The sequence below is a fragment of the Acanthopagrus latus genome, chromosome 17 (genome assembly GCF_904848185.1).
Source record: "Acanthopagrus latus isolate v.2019 chromosome 17, fAcaLat1.1, whole genome shotgun sequence".
Taxonomy (NCBI): domain Eukaryota; kingdom Metazoa; phylum Chordata; class Actinopteri; order Spariformes; family Sparidae; genus Acanthopagrus; species Acanthopagrus latus.
Genome location: NC_051055.1, coordinates 29,697,227 through 29,718,967, shown reverse-complemented (window position 1 = coordinate 29,718,967; position 21,741 = coordinate 29,697,227). Strand labels below are relative to the sequence as shown.

General features: G+C 41.4%; 5 protein-coding genes across 6 annotated transcripts; 2 read left to right on the top strand and 3 right to left on the bottom strand.

The window, feature by feature from the left end:
• Nucleotides 1–1,071: 1,071 nt before the first annotated feature.
• Nucleotides 1,072–5,038, bottom strand: LOC119005688 (asialoglycoprotein receptor 2-like). Its single transcript, XM_037073548.1, has 7 exons — nt 4,910–5,038; nt 3,789–4,011; nt 2,902–2,994; nt 2,572–2,796; nt 2,256–2,407; nt 2,033–2,142; nt 1,072–1,495 (listed from the first exon to the last, which is right to left on the bottom strand). Exons 2-7 carry the CDS (start codon nt 3,859–3,861, stop codon nt 1,363–1,365), a joined length of 786 nt encoding a protein of 261 aa, XP_036929443.1. The 5' UTR covers nt 3,862–4,011; nt 4,910–5,038; the 3' UTR covers nt 1,072–1,362.
• LOC119005690 (fibroblast growth factor receptor-like 1) lies at nt 4,793–11,204 on the top strand. Of its 2 annotated transcripts, none has more exons than XM_037073550.1 (3): nt 4,793–5,071; nt 8,241–8,570; nt 9,309–11,204. In XM_037073550.1, the coding sequence occupies exons 1-3, from the start codon at nt 4,996–4,998 to the stop codon at nt 9,311–9,313; spliced, it is 411 nt and encodes a 136-aa protein (XP_036929445.1). In that variant the 5' UTR covers nt 4,793–4,995; the 3' UTR covers nt 9,314–11,204. The 2 variants fall into 2 exon arrangements, with proteins under 2 accessions (XP_036929445.1, XP_036929446.1); XM_037073551.1 differs by lacking the exon at nt 4,793–5,071 and adding an exon at nt 7,922–8,063.
• LOC119005686 (E3 ubiquitin/ISG15 ligase TRIM25-like) lies at nt 5,503–7,685 on the bottom strand. The gene has a single exon (XM_037073546.1). It carries the CDS (start codon nt 7,666–7,668, stop codon nt 6,001–6,003), a length of 1,668 nt encoding a protein of 555 aa, XP_036929441.1. The 5' UTR covers nt 7,669–7,685; the 3' UTR covers nt 5,503–6,000.
• A 334-nt stretch (nt 11,205–11,538) lies between the features above and the next one.
• mettl6 (methyltransferase like 6) lies at nt 11,539–14,533 on the bottom strand. Its single transcript, XM_037073547.1, has 5 exons — nt 14,023–14,533; nt 13,569–13,703; nt 13,072–13,242; nt 12,718–12,859; nt 11,539–12,232 (listed from the first exon to the last, which is right to left on the bottom strand). The coding sequence occupies exons 1-5, from the start codon at nt 14,335–14,337 to the stop codon at nt 12,078–12,080; spliced, it is 918 nt and encodes a 305-aa protein (XP_036929442.1). The 5' UTR covers nt 14,338–14,533; the 3' UTR covers nt 11,539–12,077.
• Nucleotides 14,534–14,713: 180 nt separating this feature from the next.
• On the top strand, nt 14,714–21,404 carry eaf1 (ELL associated factor 1). Its single transcript, XM_037073549.1, has 6 exons — nt 14,714–15,092; nt 15,754–15,848; nt 16,455–16,591; nt 16,790–16,962; nt 17,083–17,301; nt 17,559–21,404. Exons 1-6 carry the CDS (start codon nt 14,990–14,992, stop codon nt 17,606–17,608), a joined length of 777 nt encoding a protein of 258 aa, XP_036929444.1. The 5' UTR covers nt 14,714–14,989; the 3' UTR covers nt 17,609–21,404.
• Nucleotides 21,405–21,741: the final 337 nt, after the last annotated feature.

Below are 21,741 nucleotides of genomic sequence, written 5' to 3'. Positions count from 1 at the left end.
AACCTGTACATCCTCCGTCCTTAGACCCTAAAAACTCCATCGCTTTGATAAATCGTCACATCATCAGTAAATAAAATGATTTTCAGTTTGAACCATTATGTAGACAAAGCCTCCCAAAAATAAATAGAAGTTAACCTTAACTCAATTACTTGTCACTTATGTTAGGCTACATTTCGGAGGCAGATATTGTACATTACATTTATTCTGATCACTTTAGTTACTATGAAAATCACTGCATCAGAGCCAAAGTAGCATATTTCTAAATATATTTATATCATCAGTCTTCAGATCCATAAAAGAACAATAACACTGATTCAAACAATCTGAAAAATGCTCAATATGGGATCCGATTGTTGGCGACACTCAGCCTGGACAGCACACACACACACACACACACACACACATAAATATAAATAATTGACTTTTACTTGTACTTTTGATGCATAATAACATTTATTGCCCCTTACCTGAGCAGCTACAGTGGAGATTTCCACCCTGAAATACTTTTATTATCTGTAACTGACTCATAATGACTTTCAACATGCTGCTCAGCCTCCACAGAGTGGAGCTGTTTGCATTTCATCAGTGGAGACACGACTGCATGTCCTCACAGACGCTGACGACATCTTTTACAGAATTTTCTATTTGATAGTTTCTTCTAAAAACAGCATCCACACACACACACACACACACACACACACACACACACACACACACACACACACACACACACACACACACACACACACACACACTCTACAACTCAATACAGAACTGTCACGCTATTTTTTTCTTCCTGTATGATTTCACATCCTGTGTTAAAAGTATTTAAAGATCCCGGTTTTGCACTTCTGCTTTAAGGATGTATATTTCCTTTGTTACTTCTTCCACGCTTCCTCGTCTGTTCTCGTCTTATTTTAAATCTCTGATGCAATTTTTAGTGTTTTAATCATCGTGTTTCGTGAGTTTATCTTCCTATTTTACCATCTTGTTCTGGCTCACTGGGATTTTATTCCTTACGTGGGCATGAATTTAATCAAATATCAAACAGACAATTCTATAAAGAATTTATTGTAAAAGTTGATCAAGATCAGTCAACATTTCCACAGCAGTTCGTTTCAAAGCAACTTCACAGAAAAGGTTTTTGTCAACAACTTTGTCAGTCAAACGATTTACCTTTAGATGTATAAAATCACACACAAATCATGATTTATATTCAGCGGAGGCATATTCTAATGAAAAACTCAAATCATGTGTCCACTATCATGTATATTGTTGTGTCTCAGTGTGTAGGAGAGACTTTAGGGGACAGGGATTCGTCTTAATGGTTGTTACGTTAGTGTTACTCAGGTTTCAGGTGCATCATTTCAGTTCCTTCTCACACATCCAATGGTTTTGGTCCATACAGTCGGTAGCATCCCAGGTCAGGTCGCCAGATAGGAATTTTCCCAAATAGGCACAGTAAGAACGTTGTTTAAGTTCACGCAGCTGAATCCTGCAGCACAAAACATTTCACATATTCAGTATCATCAGCAGTACATGAAAAGTAAAAATGTGCATCTTCACCACACTTTGAACCTGGAGACTGGACCTCCTGACAAACAGACGCCCAGTCACACCTGCTCTACATGCTCAACTCCCACTTACAGAAAAAAAAAACTAGCTATATTACACTCAAACCCTACACCTTTCACATCAGAAGGTGGAGGGGAAGATGGTGACTCTATTAAAAGCCACAAGGCTGCCAAGAGGCCGGCCTCAGTTTGAGTCTGTCGTGATGTTTCTAGACGTTTATGTGGCGAAAAGAACCGGCTACTATTCAGGGGAGGTTGGACCATCTCCAGACATTTCTGTGGGTTTTTAAAGAAGACACCGGAACTTCTTCCACCTGTTTTTGTGGCGACTAGAGTCAGTCAGTCGGGTCAACTTTACCCTAACGGCAAAATAGGGAGAACATCTCAAAGCATCTCTTCTGCATGTTGGCCTAAGCAGTTTGCACAGGAACGGGTTTGGAAACATGATGGTTCCTTACGCGTCACTCAGCGGGCTTCCGTCCAGCCAGGTCCACGTCCTCCTTCCACGCTCTTGTTTAGCCGTCAAGCCGATCCAAATCATATAAGATCCCGAAGAGAGGACAACTTCCTGTTGGGAGGATGTGATGTTGATTTTGACATGTTTTATCTAAAAAGTTGGTTAATGAAGCTGTTAAGATAAGACGGAAGAAGGTTTTGTTCATCCTTGATGACATTAAATACCTTTTCTATTTCATCATTAATGATCACCAGGTGACTTCCCTTTGCTTCACAGTCTTTTTTGGCGTACATCCAGCTCTGTCTCTCAGTGGACAGCTGGTAACAGCTGGACTTGTATGGCGTCCATCCCAGAGGACAACATTGGGGTTTTCGTTCTGCTCAGAGACGAGGCGGAAGGAAACAACAAGACAAGAAGCGGCAGGACGAATTTCTTTAAAGAAACTGTGAAAAATATCTGCACATTTTTGCACTTTTGAGGCAAGAAATCGACAAAAGGTGTCGTTAAAAAAACAGAGTCTGTGTTTAGACAGAAACTCACCAAATTCAGCAAGCCTCATCTCCAGCCTGACTTTTGCATTTTGAATTTCCAGTATGTGATCTTGTCGTTGGCTCAGTTGGTGCTTTAACATCTCATTATATCTGATCAGGTCCATGTTTCCCTTCGCCAGTCGGTCGTTCTCCAGCAGCAGGGCGCTGACGTCAGCGGGCGACATCAGGGTGACGTTGGCAGAGTGGTTGAGCTCAGACTTGTTGCAAAACTCAACTGGGGAGAAAAACGACGTAAGGACGGCAAGATGTTCCCGTTTTTGAGTCAGGACATTTTTAAAACTTTTCTCTGAATTTCTCTTTCTGCTGTCGGATTACTCACATCCGTGGATCCGAAGAGAGATGTTGAGAGCCGAGTGTGTGATGCACAGCAGACCGAAGCCGACTCCAGCCACCCAGAAGACCCGAGACAAAACTACGGGACGACACACACAACGTACCAGCTGTGATGATTGTGTTACCTGCTGCTATAGAGAAGCTGTCCTGTTACCACAATGTGACAAGATATGAATCATTAAAAGGAAGATTTCTCTGTCACTGTGTGCTCTGATAGGGACTCTCCAAAACCTCACAGAAGAATCTAAACAAAATCTGTCCCGGACTGTTTTTTTTTAAGTTGGTTAAGTGACTTGGTTCTTTGCTAAACTCAGGCTCAAAGGCTCAGCTGGAAACGATCAGGTCTGCAGAAAGATCCCATGTCACCCGAGTCCTTCTGCCTTTACACTGGCTGTGTATTAAATTCAAGATCGTTGTTTACTGGTCTGTTATCTGTCCTTCACTCCAGGTTAAAGACTAAAGCAGACTGTGCTTTCCTCTTCAGTGTCAATGAATCTGTTAGCTTTAGCGCTTTAGCTCACATTTTTCCTGCTAACAAGAAATCCCCAAACTTTTACATTTCCTGATAAATTCTCTCTTCTTCTTCTTCTTCTTCTTCTTCTTCTACCTAGTTTTCTTTTTCTCTCTTTCTCTCTCGTGCATCTGCAGACATTGGGATCTGGATCAGCACCTCGGTCTCTTTCTAGTTTGCATTGTGATCCTGCTCTCCCTCCATATGTTTGTCTGTCTCTCCTCTGTATGAACGCTGTGAAGGCTGTCCTCCTTCCAGGTCTCCGTGTTGAGACGAGGTAAATAATATATGCAAAGAGTCAGAGGCAACACAGATTTTAGAAACCTTAAAGGATACAGAACAAAAGAAAACATTTTTCTGACCTGAGTTTTCTCTCTTCTCTGGTCTGTTTCTCCCTCCAGCAGCTGGTGAGTTGACGTAGTGTCCTGCATCCATTCTTCTGAAAACTCCTGTTAGAGATGGAGAAGCGCTGTCCTACAAAATGTCCTGTATTTGTAGTCACCAGCTGCTTTTCTGGTGCCCGCTGTGGTTGTGCTGATCACTTCATTAAATGCCCAGCTATGGTTTCCAACTTCACAATCACATCTGCGTCACAAAACCGCCAACAAAAATAAGTGACTCTTAGTGTTGCATCACGACTATCAGGATGTAAAAAGCAGAGTCGCTAAAAATTTCCATTAGAAAAATGACTCAATCATCTCGGGAACGCTTTTGTTGAGTGCCGATGTGACGCAATAGCCAGAATAAAAGTCCACGGATATGTTGAAACTTCATGTTTCTTTATATAGAAAATGCAGGCTTCAATTTCACTTCGTGCCTTGACAACTCAGTGCTTTCATCAGGATACTATTGTTATCGTGTGCATCATATCGTTGAGTATCATATCCCAACACATCGTATCGTATCGTTAGACAAAGTATCGTATTGTGTCGTATCGTGAGACATCGTATCGTAAAAAAAACCCAAAAGTGTTTCACAGTTTTCTTAAAGTCGATTTCTGGAATTTTGCACAGAAGTTTACAAGTCTACAAGTTTAATCTGACGTCTTTGTCTTTGCAATGAGCATTTTGAACCGCTTTGACAAAAATTATAAACTCAAATTGTGCAGCAAAGCTTTGTGCAAACCTAAACAACTTTAACTTAAAGTGAAGATCCGAAAATACATCAAACAAAAGTGGCAAAACTGGAACAAAACTGCAGATCTAAAATGTAGTGTGTGATAGTCTCAGGCTTTTCCTACGTCTATCAGTTTAAATATCAACATAACAGTAGTGTGAACGAGGAAATCAGGGCCTAAGTAGTTTTAAAAAAGTTCAGAAAGTTTATTTTTATTGAACACAAACTCAACAATGTGAAGGACATCTGTGAAAGATCAGAGGAAGGTGCAAAGTGCACTGCTGTACGACTGATCGCAGAGATGCACCACGTATCCTCCACCCACACACACTGACATCACACACACCAGTGACGGTGGAGTCAGTACCTCCATGTCGCCTCTGCCATTTTGAGCTCGTGCTGCCGTCCTCGTGTTCATCTCGAGTGTAAACTTCTTCCACTGAGTGCTGGACAATGACTCGTCTTTCTCTCTCTCTACTGGTGCTGCTGTCGCTGGTGACTCTGTGTGTGTCGTCTGAAGAAGACAAAGGTGAGCCAACAGTTTCTGATCTGTGGGCTTCGTCACAAAAATAATATTGTGGGGTATTAATAGAAAACACAAGTTGCACACAGTTAAGTCCTAATTATAAAGTAGACCATATACAGAGTGACAGTTTCTATGGTTTGTGGGGAAACCAAGTTTAAAGCTTTGAGTATAAAGTATCAACATTGTGTGATTTAATTGTTTTTGGGGAAAAAAATGTTGAAAATGTCTCAACATGTGGCGTAGTTAAGCTTTCTTTCTGAAGGAGAATTTGGTGTTTCTGTTTTTACATTTTTGTTCAATACTTTGTCTAAACTCAGTGTTTTATTTTCTTGATTAATCTACAGTTTGTTTTACATCACCATGTGTGTTTTTACTGTCAAAAAAGTAAAACAATTTGTCGGAGGTTGTTTATTAAATCACATCTTTAATATCAAACTTGCGATAAACAAAAATACTCAATGCACAAGTTTTTAACAATCACTCAAGTTTTTCTTATCATAGTTGTTGCACTTTCATCATGTTTGTCCTGAAATAGTTCAGTTATCATGTCTGTTGGATTTTGATCAACAACTCTAGATTGGTTTGGAGTTCACATTGGTCATTCTGGCAGCTTTCATTTGATATCTATGTATAAATATAATTTTCATCCATAATGTCATGTATGCCTTTGCTCACACGTGATAATCAGAAGTGTCTCCACTGGCAGGGGAAAAATCCTCTGCACAAAAATAGTGATGTACGAGTGTCCAGTTTGTGCAAATAACTGAAACCACATCAACAATATTTTGAAGAAAGAAAACTTTACAGTCCTGTCTGCCTTGTCAGACTGACAGGTGATCTCTTGGAACAGACAAAACGTGTCAGATCACATTCACACTACATGTTCATGACCTGACGTTTGTGTCCAGCTGTGGTTTGCAGACACTTGCATCCTACTTTAGCTCACACAACTCTGCAGTGTCTCCAGCCCAATAAACCAAAAGTCCAGCATAGAGAGGTTCAGTGAATGTGGTCTGGACTCTGTGGAGGAGAGTCATGGTGTCAGAGACGCTGTAGAAGGACAGAATACCTGCACTGTGATCCAGGTACACTCCAACTCTGGAGGACCGAGGACCTGAGAGTAAAGTTCTGATATTGTTTTGTCTGAAATAATAAGTAATGTCGAAACATCCTAACGCCCAGGACTTGTCATTGTTTCCAAATCCACTTTCGGTCCCGGTCCTGCTGATATCCTTGTATGAGACGGCGACTGAAACTCCTCCGCTGCTTCTCTCCACCTCCCAGTAACTTCGTCCAGTCAGACGCTGTCTGCTGAGCACCTGAAGCCAGTCGCTGAATCTGTCTGTGTGACTGGAACATGATTGCTTTTCTCTCATCACTGTTGCTTTTCTGTTCCCGTTAGATAATAGCAGCTGTGTGTGTGCTGTGTTTGGATCCAGTGTGATTTGACGGGAATATTGTAAGAATTCATCTCTGGTCTCGGGCTCTGGTTGTGGCAGTAAAGCATCCACTTCAGTCACTGTCAGTGAGATCTTCAGCAGTTCCTCATCGAGGACGTCCTGTAGTTTGTCTCTGAGCTCTGACACAGCTGCTGTCACATCCTCAAAGTATCTCAGATGGAGGATATTTTGTCTGTGTGACTCTGTAGATTTACTGAGATGTGGCAGCAGAGGGTAATTAAGCAGGACATGAAGGTGATCCTCTGTGTGTGAGAGCTTCTCCAGCTCAGCGTCTTTCCTCTTCAGCTCAGTGATCTCCTGCTCCAGCTTCTCCTGAAGCTCTTTGACTCGACTCACTTCAGTTTCCTGCTGGGATCTGACCTGCTGCTTCACATCAGAGCGTCTTTCCTCCATGAGACGGATCAGCTGGGTGAAGATCTTCTCACTGTGCTCCACTGCTTTATCAGCAGAGCCATTGATGGCCTCCACCTCCTGTTGAAGCAGCTTCACTTCTTCCTCTCTGTCCTGGATTCTCTGCTGGATGTTGTGTCGACTCCCCTCCAGCTCTCTCTGCCTCTCAGTCCTCTCTGCTGCAGCTGACACTGTGTCGTGGCCTTTATGTTCGTCCATGGAGCAGAGATAACAGATACACTGCTGATCAGTACGGCAGAACATCTTCATCACCTCATCGTGACAAGAGCAAAATTTCTCCTGCAGATGTTTTAAGGGCTCCACCAACTTGTGTTTTTCAAAGGCAGGGGATTCAAAGTGCGGCTGGAGGTGTTGCTCACAATAAGAGACCTGACACACCAGACAGGACTTAACTGCTCTCAGTTTCCTCCCAGTGCAGACATCACAGGCCACATCTTCAGCTCCAGCATAGCAGTGATCAGCAGGAGCAGCTTGGAGTCCAGTCTTCTTCAGCTGCTCCACTAAAGCTGCTAACATGGCACTTTTCACCAGGCCAGGCCTCAGTGTGAAGCTCTCCTTACACTGAGGGCAGCTGTAGGTTTTCTTCTCATCCTCTGTGTCCCAGTGGTCTTTGACACAGTTCATGCAGTAACTGTGTCCACAGGGAGAAGTCACCGGATCCTTCAGTAGATCCAAACAGATGGAACAACACAAAGTCTCCCAGTCCAGCTGAACTGCTCTCTGCGCCATTTTACCTCTCGGTGTCAGCAGCTGTTTAAGTTTCACTTCCTTAGAACTGAAACAAGTTTGAGCTCTGATCTGAATAACATGTGTCTCAGTGAATCAGGCCTGTGAGCTCCTGCACTTCTCCACATGTTGCTTACACCCACGTTCAAACTGTAGATCTGAAGGGGAGGGAACTGGGAAACATGTGGACCGAGTGGAGCTCGCTGTGTGAGAGAGCAGGAAGAAACAGGGAGGGCTGATCGAGCTGTGACTCATTCCAGGAAGAGGAGCAGCGATGGGAATGTGAACTTTGCTTCCTCATTCACAACCAAGCCTCAGCTTAGAGCTGCTCTCCCTCTAATTCTGCTTACATTCATAATTCAAACTTGTTAATTATCAACCTCTCGGCATGCGGATAGGTAGATTTTGTAAACTCTGGACTGAACAAGTTATTTTCCCTTTATTCCAGTTCTTAAACTACCCCAACTTAACTGACTATAGACGTAGATTTTAACAAGTTTAGAAGACTAAGACAGGTTGAAAAGTGTCTGATAATATTTTGTTTTTTCTTTCATTTCCTTCATGTTGTTCTTTAGCTCCTGACATCGTAGAAGTCTTCTACAAACAGAACACCATCGATGCTCCGAGTGGCTCCTCGGTCACACTCTCATGTGAGGCACGTTATTTCTCAAATCAGTGCGGTCTCCTGCATGCAACATGGTATCGGGAAAGTACTGAGCTGACTGACCCCAGGAAGTACCTGACAACAGTGAGCGAGACGGTCGTCAATGACACGAGACGCAGAAAGGTCGTGACAGAGATTCTCAACCTGGCGCCAGAGGACAGCGGTCAATATCAATGCAAGGCTGAATGCAATAGCGGAGCAGACTCTGCAATGGGACACTTCATCACTGTCAATGTTAAAGGTAACGTAACCAATGAGCATAATGCAATCAGATAATGCACAGTTAGATATCTGGTGATCTCAGATTTACCGTTTCTCAGCCAACTCCTTGTTTCAAAACATTAACAGTATCATCGCCTCTGACAGCCGGTGGAAAAATCCACACAAACTTACATTTAGAACAACAAACGACAGCTGGTTTAACAAAAGGCATCACACACATCCGAAACATCTTCCATAACAAACACTCCGGTTTCATTTTTCCCCAGCTGGTCCAGAAGAACAGCATCAGGAGAAAATAGCTTCTGGAAAATCAGCAGTTATAATCATCTCCTTGAAAGAACGCCTTTCCAAAATATACAGAATAATGACACAATCAGACAAAGCACTTTACACACCATTAATAAAACTGGATATTCTCAGATTTTCAGCTAGAATCCCCTGGACAACATATATCATGTTTTGCTCTACACGGCCATTAACATGGCAGTAAAACATCTCAATTTCTTGTCAAAAAACGTTCAGTTTTCAACCAGTCATGAGCAACAAATGTTATCTCATGACACTGTCCAAGTGAAGCAGCCGTAGACCACAAACACCAACACTGCCAACAGTGGCGAGAAAAAAAACCTTTGAACAGACAGAAACCTCGAGCAGAATCTGACTTTTTATTTCTGAACAGTGTAATGTTGAAGAGACGGAGGCTGTTTAGATGTTCACTGAAGACTTGTTCTGTTCTGTTGTGCTCTTTTTTTTTAAGGTTGATCATCTGAGTCGTCTCTGTCCAATCCAGAGCATCTTGAGACAAACCTCATCGTTGTTCCTGTTTTAAGAGAACTCAATAAACTGAACAAAGATGGCGTTTATTGCAAATGTTTACTGCAGGTATATTTTTGACTTTTTATGTTCCATCATCTGTTGTAATTTCTTTAGTGGCTTTTGCTCAAATCACTTAAAATCATCACTGGGAACTGAGAGGGTGGCTGATGATATACACCTGGGCAGCAAAACAGAATCCTTTCAAACATCCGACATTTTGTTCTTTATGTTTGAAGTTGTGATGTTGAATTTGTTCGTACATTAACTATTTGATATTGTGTCGTTTTCACAGTGCTGTTCTTTTTTTCCTTTGGCAACTAATCACATTTTATATGGAATACAAGTTTTTCTCAAATAAGACTTTGTGTTCTTGTATGTTTTTTTTTATCTCACCTGCACATGAATTTTACTTTCATTTACATTTTTTCTGTCCGACGTTTCGTTTACAAAAGATGCAAATACAATAAAATAACCTGCACACGTTTATCTAAAGTGGCTGACAAAGGAAGGAACTCAAACCTGACTGTGTTTTGGAGTCAAAAGCAGCTGCAGCTACCAGCAGCTCAAGTTAGTATCAAGGCTGCAACTTGTCTTCAGCACACTGAGCAGTCCTCGTTCTGTCAGTTTCAGTTTCAGTCAGGTTTCTGAGGCTGAACGACCCCAACTAGAGAAAACAAGCCACATCTGTAAAAGTAACAGCAGTGACAATGAGCCTGAACTACTGTATGTGGTGATTTACAACACAGGCAGGTTCAGCCACAAAAACTGTTTGGATTTTGGATTGTTGCTTTTTTTTTTTTGTTCTTTGCACACATCATTTCATTCAACACATGAACTTCAACTGCAGCTGCTGAAAAGCCGCAATAACTGAGACTGTAGCTGTGGTGAGTTGCAGATTTTATTCCACTTCAACATGCGATTTGTTTTTCATCACAGCAGTGGAGAGCTGCAAGAGCCAGGCCAAACCACAGGACAGGAAACTGCATCGGTTAGAGTGCTTCACTTCAAAACCCAGTTTACAGCAACATGCACGCTCAGGTCCAAGAGGAAAACCACACAGCATGTACTGTAGTTCATTGTTCAGGGTCTTTTAAATGTGTAAAAGAGACGTCGGAGTACTGGTTTTCTCTTTCAGCCTCACTAAAGAGAACTTTGTGTTTAATCACACTTAAACTAAAATATCAAATGACTTTTCTAAGTGAGTGGTCCTGTCAGCTCACCGCTTGTTGTGTTCTCTCTCTGTGGTATTTTCACACCTTTTCATTTTCATTTGTGCGTTTGTGCTCAAGGTTTCATGCCGGTGGTTAACAGAGGGTGACACATTCAGAGAACAGGAAGCCATATTGAGAGCACGTTGCAAGAGTTTCAGCATGCAGCCTTGACCAATTCACACCACAGTGGGCGCATTTAGCAGTACCAGTTACGTACCACGCATGTCTGAAATGCTGGAATTGGCACCAGTGAGTCTACGCACTGATTCAATACTACATGATTTAGTTATTATAAACGGGACGCTGCTACTTCCCAGGACTGTCTATTACAGCCGTTACAAACATTATATATCTAATGGATCTCTGTTCCAGTCAATCAAATCTCACTTTCTGTCATGAAAAAAAGTAAAACTCATTAAAGCAAATCATTAGGCATCAGAGTGAAAAGTCTTTTTGGTATCAGCCTCTGAAGCTGTTTCATGACTCTTATTTTCTCACATACTGACCAGGAGTTTGTGAACAACCATCATGATTGTCTTGTGAGCAAACCTGAGCCTGTATACACCTTGACAGTGACAGTAAGTAATGCTGGGTGTAGTTGATGTTTTGTTTCCTCGACACTATAACCTGCCAACAGCGCACTCCTCTGGACGACCTGTGTAATTTCAAAGATGAACATTCAGGGAATGTGCCATTTTAATCTACACTGAATAGATTAGAGTTGTCAGAATCATCTATATAAAAGAACACAATTTGCAAATCTGTAATTTATGCTTTTTTAAAAATCTTTCAAGGAGGACGATAACTTTAAATCACATCGGACAATCATCAGATGAGTTTAAGATACTTGCCTCTGTGGGTTGCTCCAGGAACTATTTTAAAATTGGACAACAGTCTGAATTTCAGACGGTGAGTAATTTTTTCTGAACAATTTTAGACAAAGTGTGAAATGACACACAGCAGTTAGACACTATTTTAATGCTATCAGGCAAAGATGGTGAAAAAGATTAAAAGGTGTTGGTACAAATTTAAAAGAAGGCACCACGTCCAAAAATGACAATCAAATACTGGTTTGTTTACCAGAGAGAAAAGTCATGACACTTCGTCCTGATGATGAAGTCTGATCAGAGTTTGACAAAAGGTTTGAAATGTTGTTTAAACTAATGTGAGCTGCTTAATACCATCACTGAGAGTCATGATTCATCCAGTTGAGGCCTTTGCTGAACAATCCTGCTCCTCATGGGTCTTTAGTGATGTGAACTTACAAAGTTCATCATTCTGAACAAGAATCGTCCTTATAGTCGGTGAAGGAGCAGCATCTCACTCATGATCTGAAGGATTCAAAACCAGCACGGTGTAATCCGCAAGCCCTCGTCAGTAGATCATCAATGCCTCTAAAAAATACATATTCCCCAGACAATATCAAGCAGACATTTCGGTCCTCTGTTTCTCAGCACCTTTAGAGGGTTGTGCGGTGACAGGAAAAAGGCCAGATGACATCAAGAGCTCTGTGACTGGCCCAGCTTTGTGAACTTGCTCTGTAGGAACACTCTGGGAACACAAAGCCCCTCCTTCTTGTTGACCGTCTCTCTCAGGACGTAGTCGTTAGTGACACATTGGAGGCCCGCCTCCTCACACAGCTCGGCCAGAAGCTCTGAAAGCAGCAGCAAAGAGCAAAATGAGGCTTCAGAGTGAGGGAACAACGTAGAAGAAGGAAGGCTGAGGTGTTTTCTGCTGTGGCATGAAGCGCCGATAAATATCCTGGCTGTTATAATGTGACATTTAACTGCTGACTGTTGTTTGTCATTGCGTCCTTCCCTTGTGACAGTTTCTGTACAAACTGCTGTATAATTCTGTGATTCACAGTTGACTTTCAATCATTAAATCAAGAGCTTGTGGGTAGCTGTCGCTATACTATTTTTATACGACAGCAAAGAGCAAAACATCTATTAACTCTTAAAACAAGGGAAAACTCACATATGAACCAACAAGAATTGCAGTCTTAAAACTTTTAAGCTGTTTGTTTTGGACTGGACAAAAATAGGTACATAAAAAACTTTAAAAAAAAACCATCCTGTCAACCTATATTTCCTCTGTCTCAGTGACACAAACATAAAAATAACTTTCCTGAATTCTGACCTTTAGAGAAGAAGTAGGACCTGGTGCCGTCTTGGCGGACATAGAAGTTCTCCCCCAGCTTGCTGCCGGCTTTAAATCGGAGCATGGCGTGGTCATACAGGCCGTAGTCCCTGAACAGGACGATGCCGCCAGGCTTCAGCACCTTAAAAGTCACATATCTCAGACATTACACCATCTGAAGCAGTTTATATTAGCGCTGCCGATAACAGGATGGGGAGGGGGAAGTCAGTGTATTTTTATATATTTATGTATATTTGAGACACATATGTAAATTATTCTGTGTTTTAGAGAAGAAAAAAATTACTCCCAAACAATTTGGAAAGCCTGCTTTCCACCTGCTGTCTCTGCTCTCACCCTGCCGATGTTCTGCAGCACCAGCTTCATCTTGTCAGGGTGGACGGCCGACAGGACAAAGATGAGAGTGATGACGTCCACGCTGCCCTCGGGCACGTTGTCCCTCAGATCATCTTTAGTTAAATCACACTGGAAGGCACAGCAGCGCTCAGGACAGTACAGAGGGTTTTGCTGTGAACAGAAAGCGTTTTTAATTTTATTTTGTCCTGCTTCATATCAAACCTCTACTTTGCTATCAGTCTCCTGCAATGGTGATCTACGACAGCAGCTCAGCCTAAAGGTTGGAGGCTTGAGATCTACAAATGATGGTGATAAAAAGTTTCTAAAGAAGTCCTTTAGAAAACCATTGATCCATCAAGTCCTGCACTCAGGTTTTTCAAAATGTATCATTTTGGGTGAATGTAAAGCAGAGTGTCACCAGAGGAAAGGCTCAGAAAAATATGATTTACAGGTGTAAATATGAGACACACAATACATTTTATGGATGGATCTCTTACTTTGACAAATTCAACAGCTCGTGGTGAGAAGTCACATGCGTAAACAAAGATGTTGAGGTCGTCCTCCAGCAGAGGGAAGATGCAGTTTCCAACACCGCAGCCCGCCTCCAGCAGCACCAGCCTCTGGGACTCAAACTGCAGAACCAGACAAGAGAAAGATAATGAGAAGGAAATACTTTGATAAGATGTTTATCCCACTAGAAACCTTCAAACCAACCATGTTTCGAAAGGAGCAAGTTGACAAATGCATCTTTTGTAACTAGATCATCTCTTTCACAGGAGTAGGAGTAAGATGGAGATGTAAAGAACCAGAGACAATAAAGATCTTATATGAGAAAAAACACATATATTGGGGCTATTTAACCCACAAGTTGCACAGCTCGTTACTTAAAGATGTACTATAGTAAAGTAATCACAAGTTAGGTTTAATAAGATGTCGGGAGACCTTCCTCACCTCTCTGCAGGCTTTGAGCTCTTCAAATTCCCTGGTGGTCCAGTGTCTGTCCTTGAAGAAGTTCGTCGTGTTTCTTTTGTAAAACAAGTCCCAGTTTTTCTGAGCTTCTTTCTCCAACTTCATCTGCTTGAAGTCGGACACCAGAGCCCGCTCCCCGCCCAGCCGGTCCAGCTCCTCCTGAGTTAAAACTCTGGCGGCGGATGTTTTGCTCTGACCGGGGACACACGGAGACATTTCTTCCTTTGTCGCTAGTTCTTCATCATTATTTGTAAGTTTAATATCACCTGGGAAACTTTCATTTGTCGACAGTGCCATGATGCTGATAGCAAGTCTCGGGATTTGCTGCGTTACAGTTTCTGTCAGAGACTTTACAGATCGGTATTTACGGTGAACATTTTGAACGATTTAACAGCAACTTTAGTGACTAAGTTAATAAATACAAGCTAAAACAAAGTCATGTTTTTAAAAAAATCTTGCGTCGAGTTACATTTTTCCACATTTGGCGGCCATCTTGTCCGTTACATAAAGTCTTCCGTGTAGCAGCTACAGTTCGATTCCGCGTCTCTCTTTGACGTCATTGTCATCGTATTGCGTTACCAACTAAATGTAAAAAAAGTGCAATTATAATAATCATTGAATTATTTAATATGGGATTTTTTGTGTGGTTTTTTTTATATTGATCGGGGGGACATTTGATTTGCTAAGGTAATTTGTCTTCGGTGACATTTGATAGCCGGACCAAAAGCGGAAGAGGATTGTCCGAGTGATGCTAGGGATGTTTTGCTAACGGTTAGCTACAGCAAGCTAACTTTGTGTTGTTGTTGTTGTTGTTGTCGTCGTTGTTGGCTTCTTCTTCTTCTAATCTCCCCGATGTTGCCAGATGCAGTTTGACTCTGTGGAATATTTTACATAAATGTGAATATTACTTTTAAAAAAACAAAACAAAAAAAAAAACAAAGTGAGAGAAATGAACGGGAGCACGAATCCGCTGCTGGACAAAGAGGAGCATGTTTTGAAGCTCGGAGAAAGCTTTGAGAAGAGGCCAAAATCTTCCTTTCACACCATCAGATGTGAGTGTGAAAACCCGCGTAGTGTGTTAAATCAAACTGTAGTCGTGAAACGGCGCAGAGTGTTAAACTAAGTGTTGTCTGGGATCAGTTAGCTCACACGAGCGGGGAGGGTTTCTCTTCCACAACAGAGCCAAATATATGGATAAGTTAATGAAGTAATTTGCTTAGTTAAATATCGTCACACCCTCTGCTTTATCAGTTAAATACCCTGTTCTAATTTGTACATAACTCACAGGTTAAAGGTGTAAGATAAGTGGGAGGATTACTACCTGTTGTAATAAATCCATACGAGATGCACTTCAGCCTGGTCACTCTGTTTATGTGCTCTGTCAATAGAAAACTTCTGAGTGTTTGTTTAAAGGCTGTAGGTGGACGTGCAGGCAGTGTGTTTTGTGTGTGATAATATTATGTAATCACAAGATCCTCATACATTACTGTGTAGTGATGCAGGATTACAACTGCACAACAGCCTCAATACTGACTCACAACAGATATCAGTATATGTCTGATAAATCTGTCAGGCTCTACGCTGCAAGCATTGTCAAATATGTGTGAGAAGGACATTCTTAATGTTTGGTTCCTCTACTGTGCAGGAGATGTTGTTTTTTTTTTTTTGTATTGTCCTCATGATTTCCATCTGATGACTGTCTGTCCTCTTCAGATGACTTCAAACCAGCATCTATCGACACGAGCTGTGAGGGAGAGCTGCAGGTTGGGAAAGGGGATGAAGTCACCATCACGTTACCTCACATCCCGGTAAGACTGACCGTTGTTTTCCGCTGGTTTACAGAGTGTTAACCCGCCTGTATTACTCTCAATAAAACAGTGAGAAAATGTGTTTAAAGAGGTGCATTAGGTTCGTTAAATGGTTTGTGAATTAAAGGAGGGTGACGTTTGGAAACTAACTCCATGTTTTGGATGTCAGAGGTTGAACTACTTTCAGTAGGATTAAAACACGATGCTAACTAATGAAGACGATCAACTCTCCTCCGTAAAGTCAGCCGGGTACAAAGAAGTTGATTTTCTGAAGAAACTGAAACAAACAAGTCGTAAATAGAATCAATAGAATTCTATAAAATAAACACCTGTGACTTCTCACCACGAGCTGTTGACAATAAAATAACATTCACATGTTTTTGTTTAGCTGTGAGAGTTTTTGTGTGACAAATGCACGATTGTACTTTTAATTGTGTGCTGTAAAAGTAAACAATTAAATAAAAAAATAATGAAAAATGGTGTGCACAGATTAGTGAAGTGTCAAACCTCTTGAGTCACTTAAAATTAAAATTAAAAGTTTCAGTTGGTGCTATAAAGTAAAGTAAGATTAGGCAGTATATATTCAGATTGCTGTTGTCCTTCCAGGGCTCCACGCCTCCAATGACGGTATTCAAAGGAAACAAGCGGCCGTACCAGAAGGACTGTGTGCTCATCATCAACCACGACACCGGAGAGTTTGTGCTGGAGAAGCTGAGCAGCAGCATCCAAGTCAAGAAAACCAGGTGAGAGATTCAAAGCAAGCGAGAAATGTGATTGTGGTGGTGAATCAGAGCGCTGTGGTGAAAGTGGAGCAGTCAGTTCAGTCTGTTGATGCTTCTTAGCTGTGATCTGACATCTTTGGCTCCATCTTTTGGATGTTGATTATTACTACACCAAAGGACTAATAGGTGATATATCAGCTTTGTGTGTGTGTGATTCAGGGCGGAGGGCAGCAGTAAGATTCAGGCCCGGATCGAGCAGCAGTCGGTTCGGTCCAGCCAGCCCACCTCTCAATTCCGGGCCCCGACTAAGCCCGGCACAGGGGTCAAGACCTCCCCGTCTCCTTCTAAAGATAATCCCTCCCCGGAGCCTCAGCTCGATGACATAAAGAGAGGTAAGAAGGTCCACACATGAAACACAGAATACATTTCATGACGTGTTTTCAGTGTAAATGAGGGAGGAAGGGATTGATGCGGTATACAAACCCCCTGAGCTCTGCTGCGGTTGGTTGCAGAGCTGCGAGCGGAGGTGGAGGTGATCGAGCAGATGAGCAGCAGCGGCAGCAGCAGCTCCTCTGACTCGGGCAGCGCTTCAGGCAGCGGCGACGACAGCAGCAGCGACGGCGAGCACGACGCCCCCCGACCGCTCAGCCAGCCCTCCCCCAACCGCCACCCCATGGTCAACGGAGGAGCCGACCAGCAGCAGGGCAACAACCAGCTCATGAACACACTCCGTAAGTTAATGATGATGATGATTAATGATTACTTCTCCTTATTCTTTGCCTCCGTCTCTTCCCCAGTTTCATTTACAACTTTTTATCAGACATGTTGTCTGTTGTCAAAACACACTGCTTCATCATGATAGTGTGTATATCCACACTTCTGAGTCTTCTGGTTTCTCTTTCTGAATAATGAATACTGCCTGTTGCTCCCTGCTGGTACGAAGAGTTATTTCCTCTCACGCCTCTGCTTTATTTTCTGGTCTTCGTAGGAAACGACCTTCAGCTCAGCGAGTCGGGCAGCGACAGTGACGACGACTGAACTCTCTGCTGGTCAGTCTCTGGCTCTCTCTACACTCCTCCTCCTCCTCCTCCTCTCTGCCTGGCTCACTCCTTCCTTTGCTGTGATCGCTGACCCCAGCTGTATATCTCAGTTTGAAAGTATTTTTATTTTAGTTTATCCTTAAAGCTGGCCAGCCTGGAACTTTAAGAGTGTATTTTTATTAGATGTATATTTTGTTTTGTATAGCAAAAAAAACTTTAGAAAAAGAAACTTTTACTTGAGAGGTTTGGAAGATTATATATTAGAGTGCACATACATATTTTCTGTACTTAGAGCAGCTAGTTTTATCTACTTGTATCATCTGTTTTTTGTTGGGTTTTGTCTTTATGGAAAAGACAGGAAGAGAATGTCCTGAACTGTCAGACCTCATCCTCTCACCTTGTCTCGTCGTTTATCAGAGAAGGTCGTGGGTCCCTGTTTTTATTGGTTTGCTAAGAATACTAAAATGTAATTGAGCAGCCTGCGCATGAGCAACATATCACAGAACATGAGACATCCATTCTGTCGTCTGCTTATCTAATGTGTTGAGTGGAGCACAAACAAAATATGGCTGTGGTTTCTTAATCTCAATTTAAATGTCTCAGTCCTCATTTTAAACCGCTGATTATTTTAGAAACAAATCTCCCCGTCATTCTTTAGGATAAATGATGACTGATTGTTGTCAAACGTCAGTCAGATGACATTTATTTAAAGATAATGCAACAACAAATCCCATTAAAAGGCCAAAACCAACAATTTAGACGATCTCTGAATGTTCTCTGACTTCCTGTCTGTGACTCTGAAGACAAATCCATAAAAACAGCTCCTAAATTAATAGTTTACATTTCTCAGAGGCTCGTGAGTTTCCCCGAACAGCTGCTCGCTGTAGTTTTGTCAAATAAACAGAAAGAAATGGTGCATTTGTTGGAAACTATTCAGCTATGAATTAATATTCATTTGATGCTCCTGTGAGTAATCGAAGCAGCAGGACAGTGTGTTCATGGTGATGAACACAAACTGTGTTACATGACGTGATTTTAATCATTTTTGACAACAACAGAGCTCTGAGACAGTGGAGGGAGATAAGTCAGGCGTTGATACACACAGTACATGTTCGGATCAATTCGTTGTTGGTTTTGGCCTTTTCATGGGATTAGATTTGATTTTTTTCATCTTCAAAAGAGACAGTTGACCTAAAAATAAATATTCAGATGCTGTTTACTCACCTTAATGTGAATGGAAAGTGGGGTGAATTTCATAGTCCACAAAACATTTGTGGTTTAGCAGAATGCTGCAGAAATGTTTTGTGGACGACGACACTTCACCTGACTTTCATCGGCATGGACGAGGAGATGATGACTGGGTTTTACATTTTTGAGTAAAACTGATCTTAAAGAATTTGAGATCAATTTGTTGATGACAAGTATTTTGCCAGTCTTGTTCTTTAAACAGTTTTCTAATTGGATGACTTTCAGATTTTTTTGCAGTGTAAGGTTAAGATAGTTGTGTAGTGACATGGCTTTGTCGGAAAAATTTTATCCAGATTTCAGAATTTTTAGAGGCAAGTTGCAGATGTTTAAAGCTGCGTTTAGTGAATTTCTGAGCACTAGGGGGCAGAAAAGACTAAAGAACAAACTGACAGAACCACAAACCTAATGTATATCAGCCAGTTGTGTTGTTACAGCTAATGTGTTAGCAAACAGCTGAATGTAAGTCTTCTATTACGTATTTGTTTATAGCTCAGGTTCGGTGTCCAAAATCCTCTTGAGAAAAACATTCTGGTCACAGTTGCGGATGAAGATGAAGTCTGTTTGTAGCTCGAGACTAAATAAAAATTAGCTGGAAGAGGCGAAACATCTCAGTCTACCTGCACAGGTGGCTGTGACTGTCAGCAGGCAGCCATTTGAGTTTACACTACACGTTCTGCAGAGAACAGTGGAGGACTTTCTCCATTTGTTTGTAGGATTCTCTGCCAGAACTTCTTTCCTTGTTATTCTTCTGTAATGTCACCGTAAAAATCTCACTGACTCAGAGCAGAACCAAGTACAGTATCAGAGACATTATTCAGAGAATTCTTGATGTCATTAATCAGTTCATCACAGTTAACAGGACGGTCTTGATTTGAGGCGTTGTCATAAATGTCAGTGAACAAAACACTTTAACCCCAAATTGAACAAGATTAAGTCTGGAAAAGGGAAGAACTCCTCCAAAGAGCTTTAATTTATTGTTTCTACAACGACCACTATTTGTTTTCGGTCTGTAACAGTCGCGTTGTCGTTATTGAACGGAGAATGTCTTATTTTTTTGATCCCATGTTTTCATACAGTAGTTATATAACAGGACCATTCCAGGCCTTACAGTGTCTCAGTTTGGAAATAAAGGTCGAATGTGTCATTTTCCTGAAAATGCCAAAGAGTTGAACAGAGAGCAGGAACAGTGTCGTGTCGGCGTGTAAATGTGTTTCATTTAGATTTTCTCTGAGGCTGGTTGTGTTGTTGTTGTTGGTTGTACAGTATAAATCGTTATTAATGCAAACACAAGTGAAGAGTTTCATTGGTGAATGCCAACATGGATTATTGTAATGGAGCGTTTTTTCCATCCTCACAAATGTCACATCAAGATCATTTTTCAGAGATTGGGGAAAAAAAGTTTGGGGGAATTTACAAAAGGATGAAATCTAAAGGGAGGTTTATTCTTACAGATGATGCAGCTAATTAGTTTTTTGTGTGTCCTCACAGATCTTGAGCTCAAAGTGGCATCTTTAAATAACTTCTTCTCTTTATTTACTGTCACAAAGAGGAGCAGCAAATCCTCACGTTAGAAACTGAAACCACCAAATGTTTGACATTTTTTGCCTGAAAAAGACAGTTTGCAGTTAATTTTCTAAACCTTCTTCTTCTTGTCTGACAGTCTAAACCCAATGTGATTTCGTTCATTGACAACTTAATCAACTGATGATCAAAACTGTGTTTGACATTCCTGTTCAGTTCCTGTACAGTCAGTCAGTAAAAGTATGAAATTGTTGGTAATCAAGGAGGCTAATAACCGATATTTGGAACTGATTTAGACATTGGAGGTACCATTGCCTGCTATGTTATACTTCCACTCAACTCCTTTCAGTTGACAGCTTTAGTTACTAATAACTTACAGATTCAGATTATTCGGTGTTGATTTTGATAATAAATGTGATGTGTAAGCAGTCAGATCGTGTTGTGGGCGGGAGATCAGACCTATAATTGGAAAAATGCTAAATATTGGCCCCGATAATTTGTCAATTCCTATCATAAATTATTAACTGATGAACATTTTTTTTAAAGCTCAAAGCTTCTGTGACATTTTGAAATGAAACTCTTCAATCGCGGATCAGATTCAGTTTGTCGTGTTGCTACAATGATCTGCTGTCGTACCGGATGTAGCTGCTGTTGTTGTTGTTGTTGGTATTTTTAATTCAACAGACATGATTGTGAGTTTTAAACAGTTTCTGACCCACCACACAGTACTACAACCACAACAGTTTTAAATGACACGAAGGAAATCAACCACCTGCAAGAGGAGACGATCACTTTGTCGACCCTACACCACCCACCAGTTCTTCTTTGAGTCGTAGTTGAATTTGTTGAATCGCGCAGCATCTTTCCACTCTGGTGTTCCCTCTGAAAGCTGTAACACACTTTGTTGATATTTGGTGCATTAAGTTCTCATGTTTTATTTGTTCTTTTTAGTGCTACCTTCATGTGAACCCTGTTTGTACAAACTTGAAGTGTATTAAAAGTGTGCAGATGTATTTAAAAATGGATGTTTTTTACGTCTTCATTGTGAGAATTTGTTCTATTCAGCGCTGAGAAATCTGATTACTTCTGATGTAGAGGGGATTCTCTACTCACCTCCATGCTGAGGGAGAGTCAGGCGAAGTGTTCATAGTCCACAAAACACTGTCAGAAGTTGCATGTCCATCGGTAGTCAACAGTTAAATTGAAGGGGATTAACTCTGATCAGAGAAAAGTCAGAAACATGAGCATAATTTTCTTTTTCTATCTGTGACGAATGAAAGTCGAGTTCTCTGCTCAAATGCACAAGAACTCCTTCAGTTCTTCTCCTTCAACAATATCAAATTAACACTGAAGAAAAAGTAA

Excerpts from the sequence above, each read along its gene's own strand:
- eaf1 (XM_037073549.1), top strand. The coding sequence starts at position 14,990 with ATGAACGGGAGCACGAATCCGCTGCTGGACAAAGAGGAGCATGTTTTG. Across the intron at positions 16,592-16,789 it reads ATCCAAGTCAAGAAAACCAG|GGCGGAGGGCAGCAGTAAGA; the intron begins GTGAGAGATTCA and ends TGTGTGATTCAG. Across the intron at positions 17,302-17,558 it reads CCAGCTCATGAACACACTCC|GAAACGACCTTCAGCTCAGC; the intron begins GTAAGTTAATGA and ends TGGTCTTCGTAG.
- LOC119005686 (XM_037073546.1), bottom strand. The coding sequence starts at position 7,668 with ATGGCGCAGAGAGCAGTTCAGCTGGACTGGGAGACTTTGTGTTGTTCC.
- LOC119005688 (XM_037073548.1), bottom strand. The coding sequence starts at position 3,861 with ATGGATGCAGGACACTACGTCAACTCACCAGCTGCTGGAGGGAGAAAC. Across the intron at positions 2,143-2,255 it reads TTAATGATGAAATAGAAAAG|GAAGTTGTCCTCTCTTCGGG; the intron begins GTATTTAATGTC and ends TCCTCCCAACAG. Across the intron at positions 1,496-2,032 it reads GGAAGCCCGCTGAGTGACGC|GATTCAGCTGCGTGAACTTA; the intron begins GTAAGGAACCAT and ends TTTGTGCTGCAG.
- LOC119005690 (XM_037073550.1), top strand. The coding sequence starts at position 4,996 with ATGACTCGTCTTTCTCTCTCTCTACTGGTGCTGCTGTCGCTGGTGACT. Across the intron at positions 5,072-8,240 it reads GTCGTCTGAAGAAGACAAAG|CTCCTGACATCGTAGAAGTC; the intron begins GTGAGCCAACAG and ends GTTGTTCTTTAG.
- mettl6 (XM_037073547.1), bottom strand. The coding sequence starts at position 14,337 with ATGGCACTGTCGACAAATGAAAGTTTCCCAGGTGATATTAAACTTACA. Across the intron at positions 13,704-14,022 it reads AGCTCAAAGCCTGCAGAGAG|TTTGAGTCCCAGAGGCTGGT; the intron begins GTGAGGAAGGTC and ends CTGGTTCTGCAG. Across the intron at positions 12,233-12,717 it reads GTCCTACTTCTTCTCTAAAG|AGCTTCTGGCCGAGCTGTGT; the intron begins GTCAGAATTCAG and ends TGCTGCTTTCAG.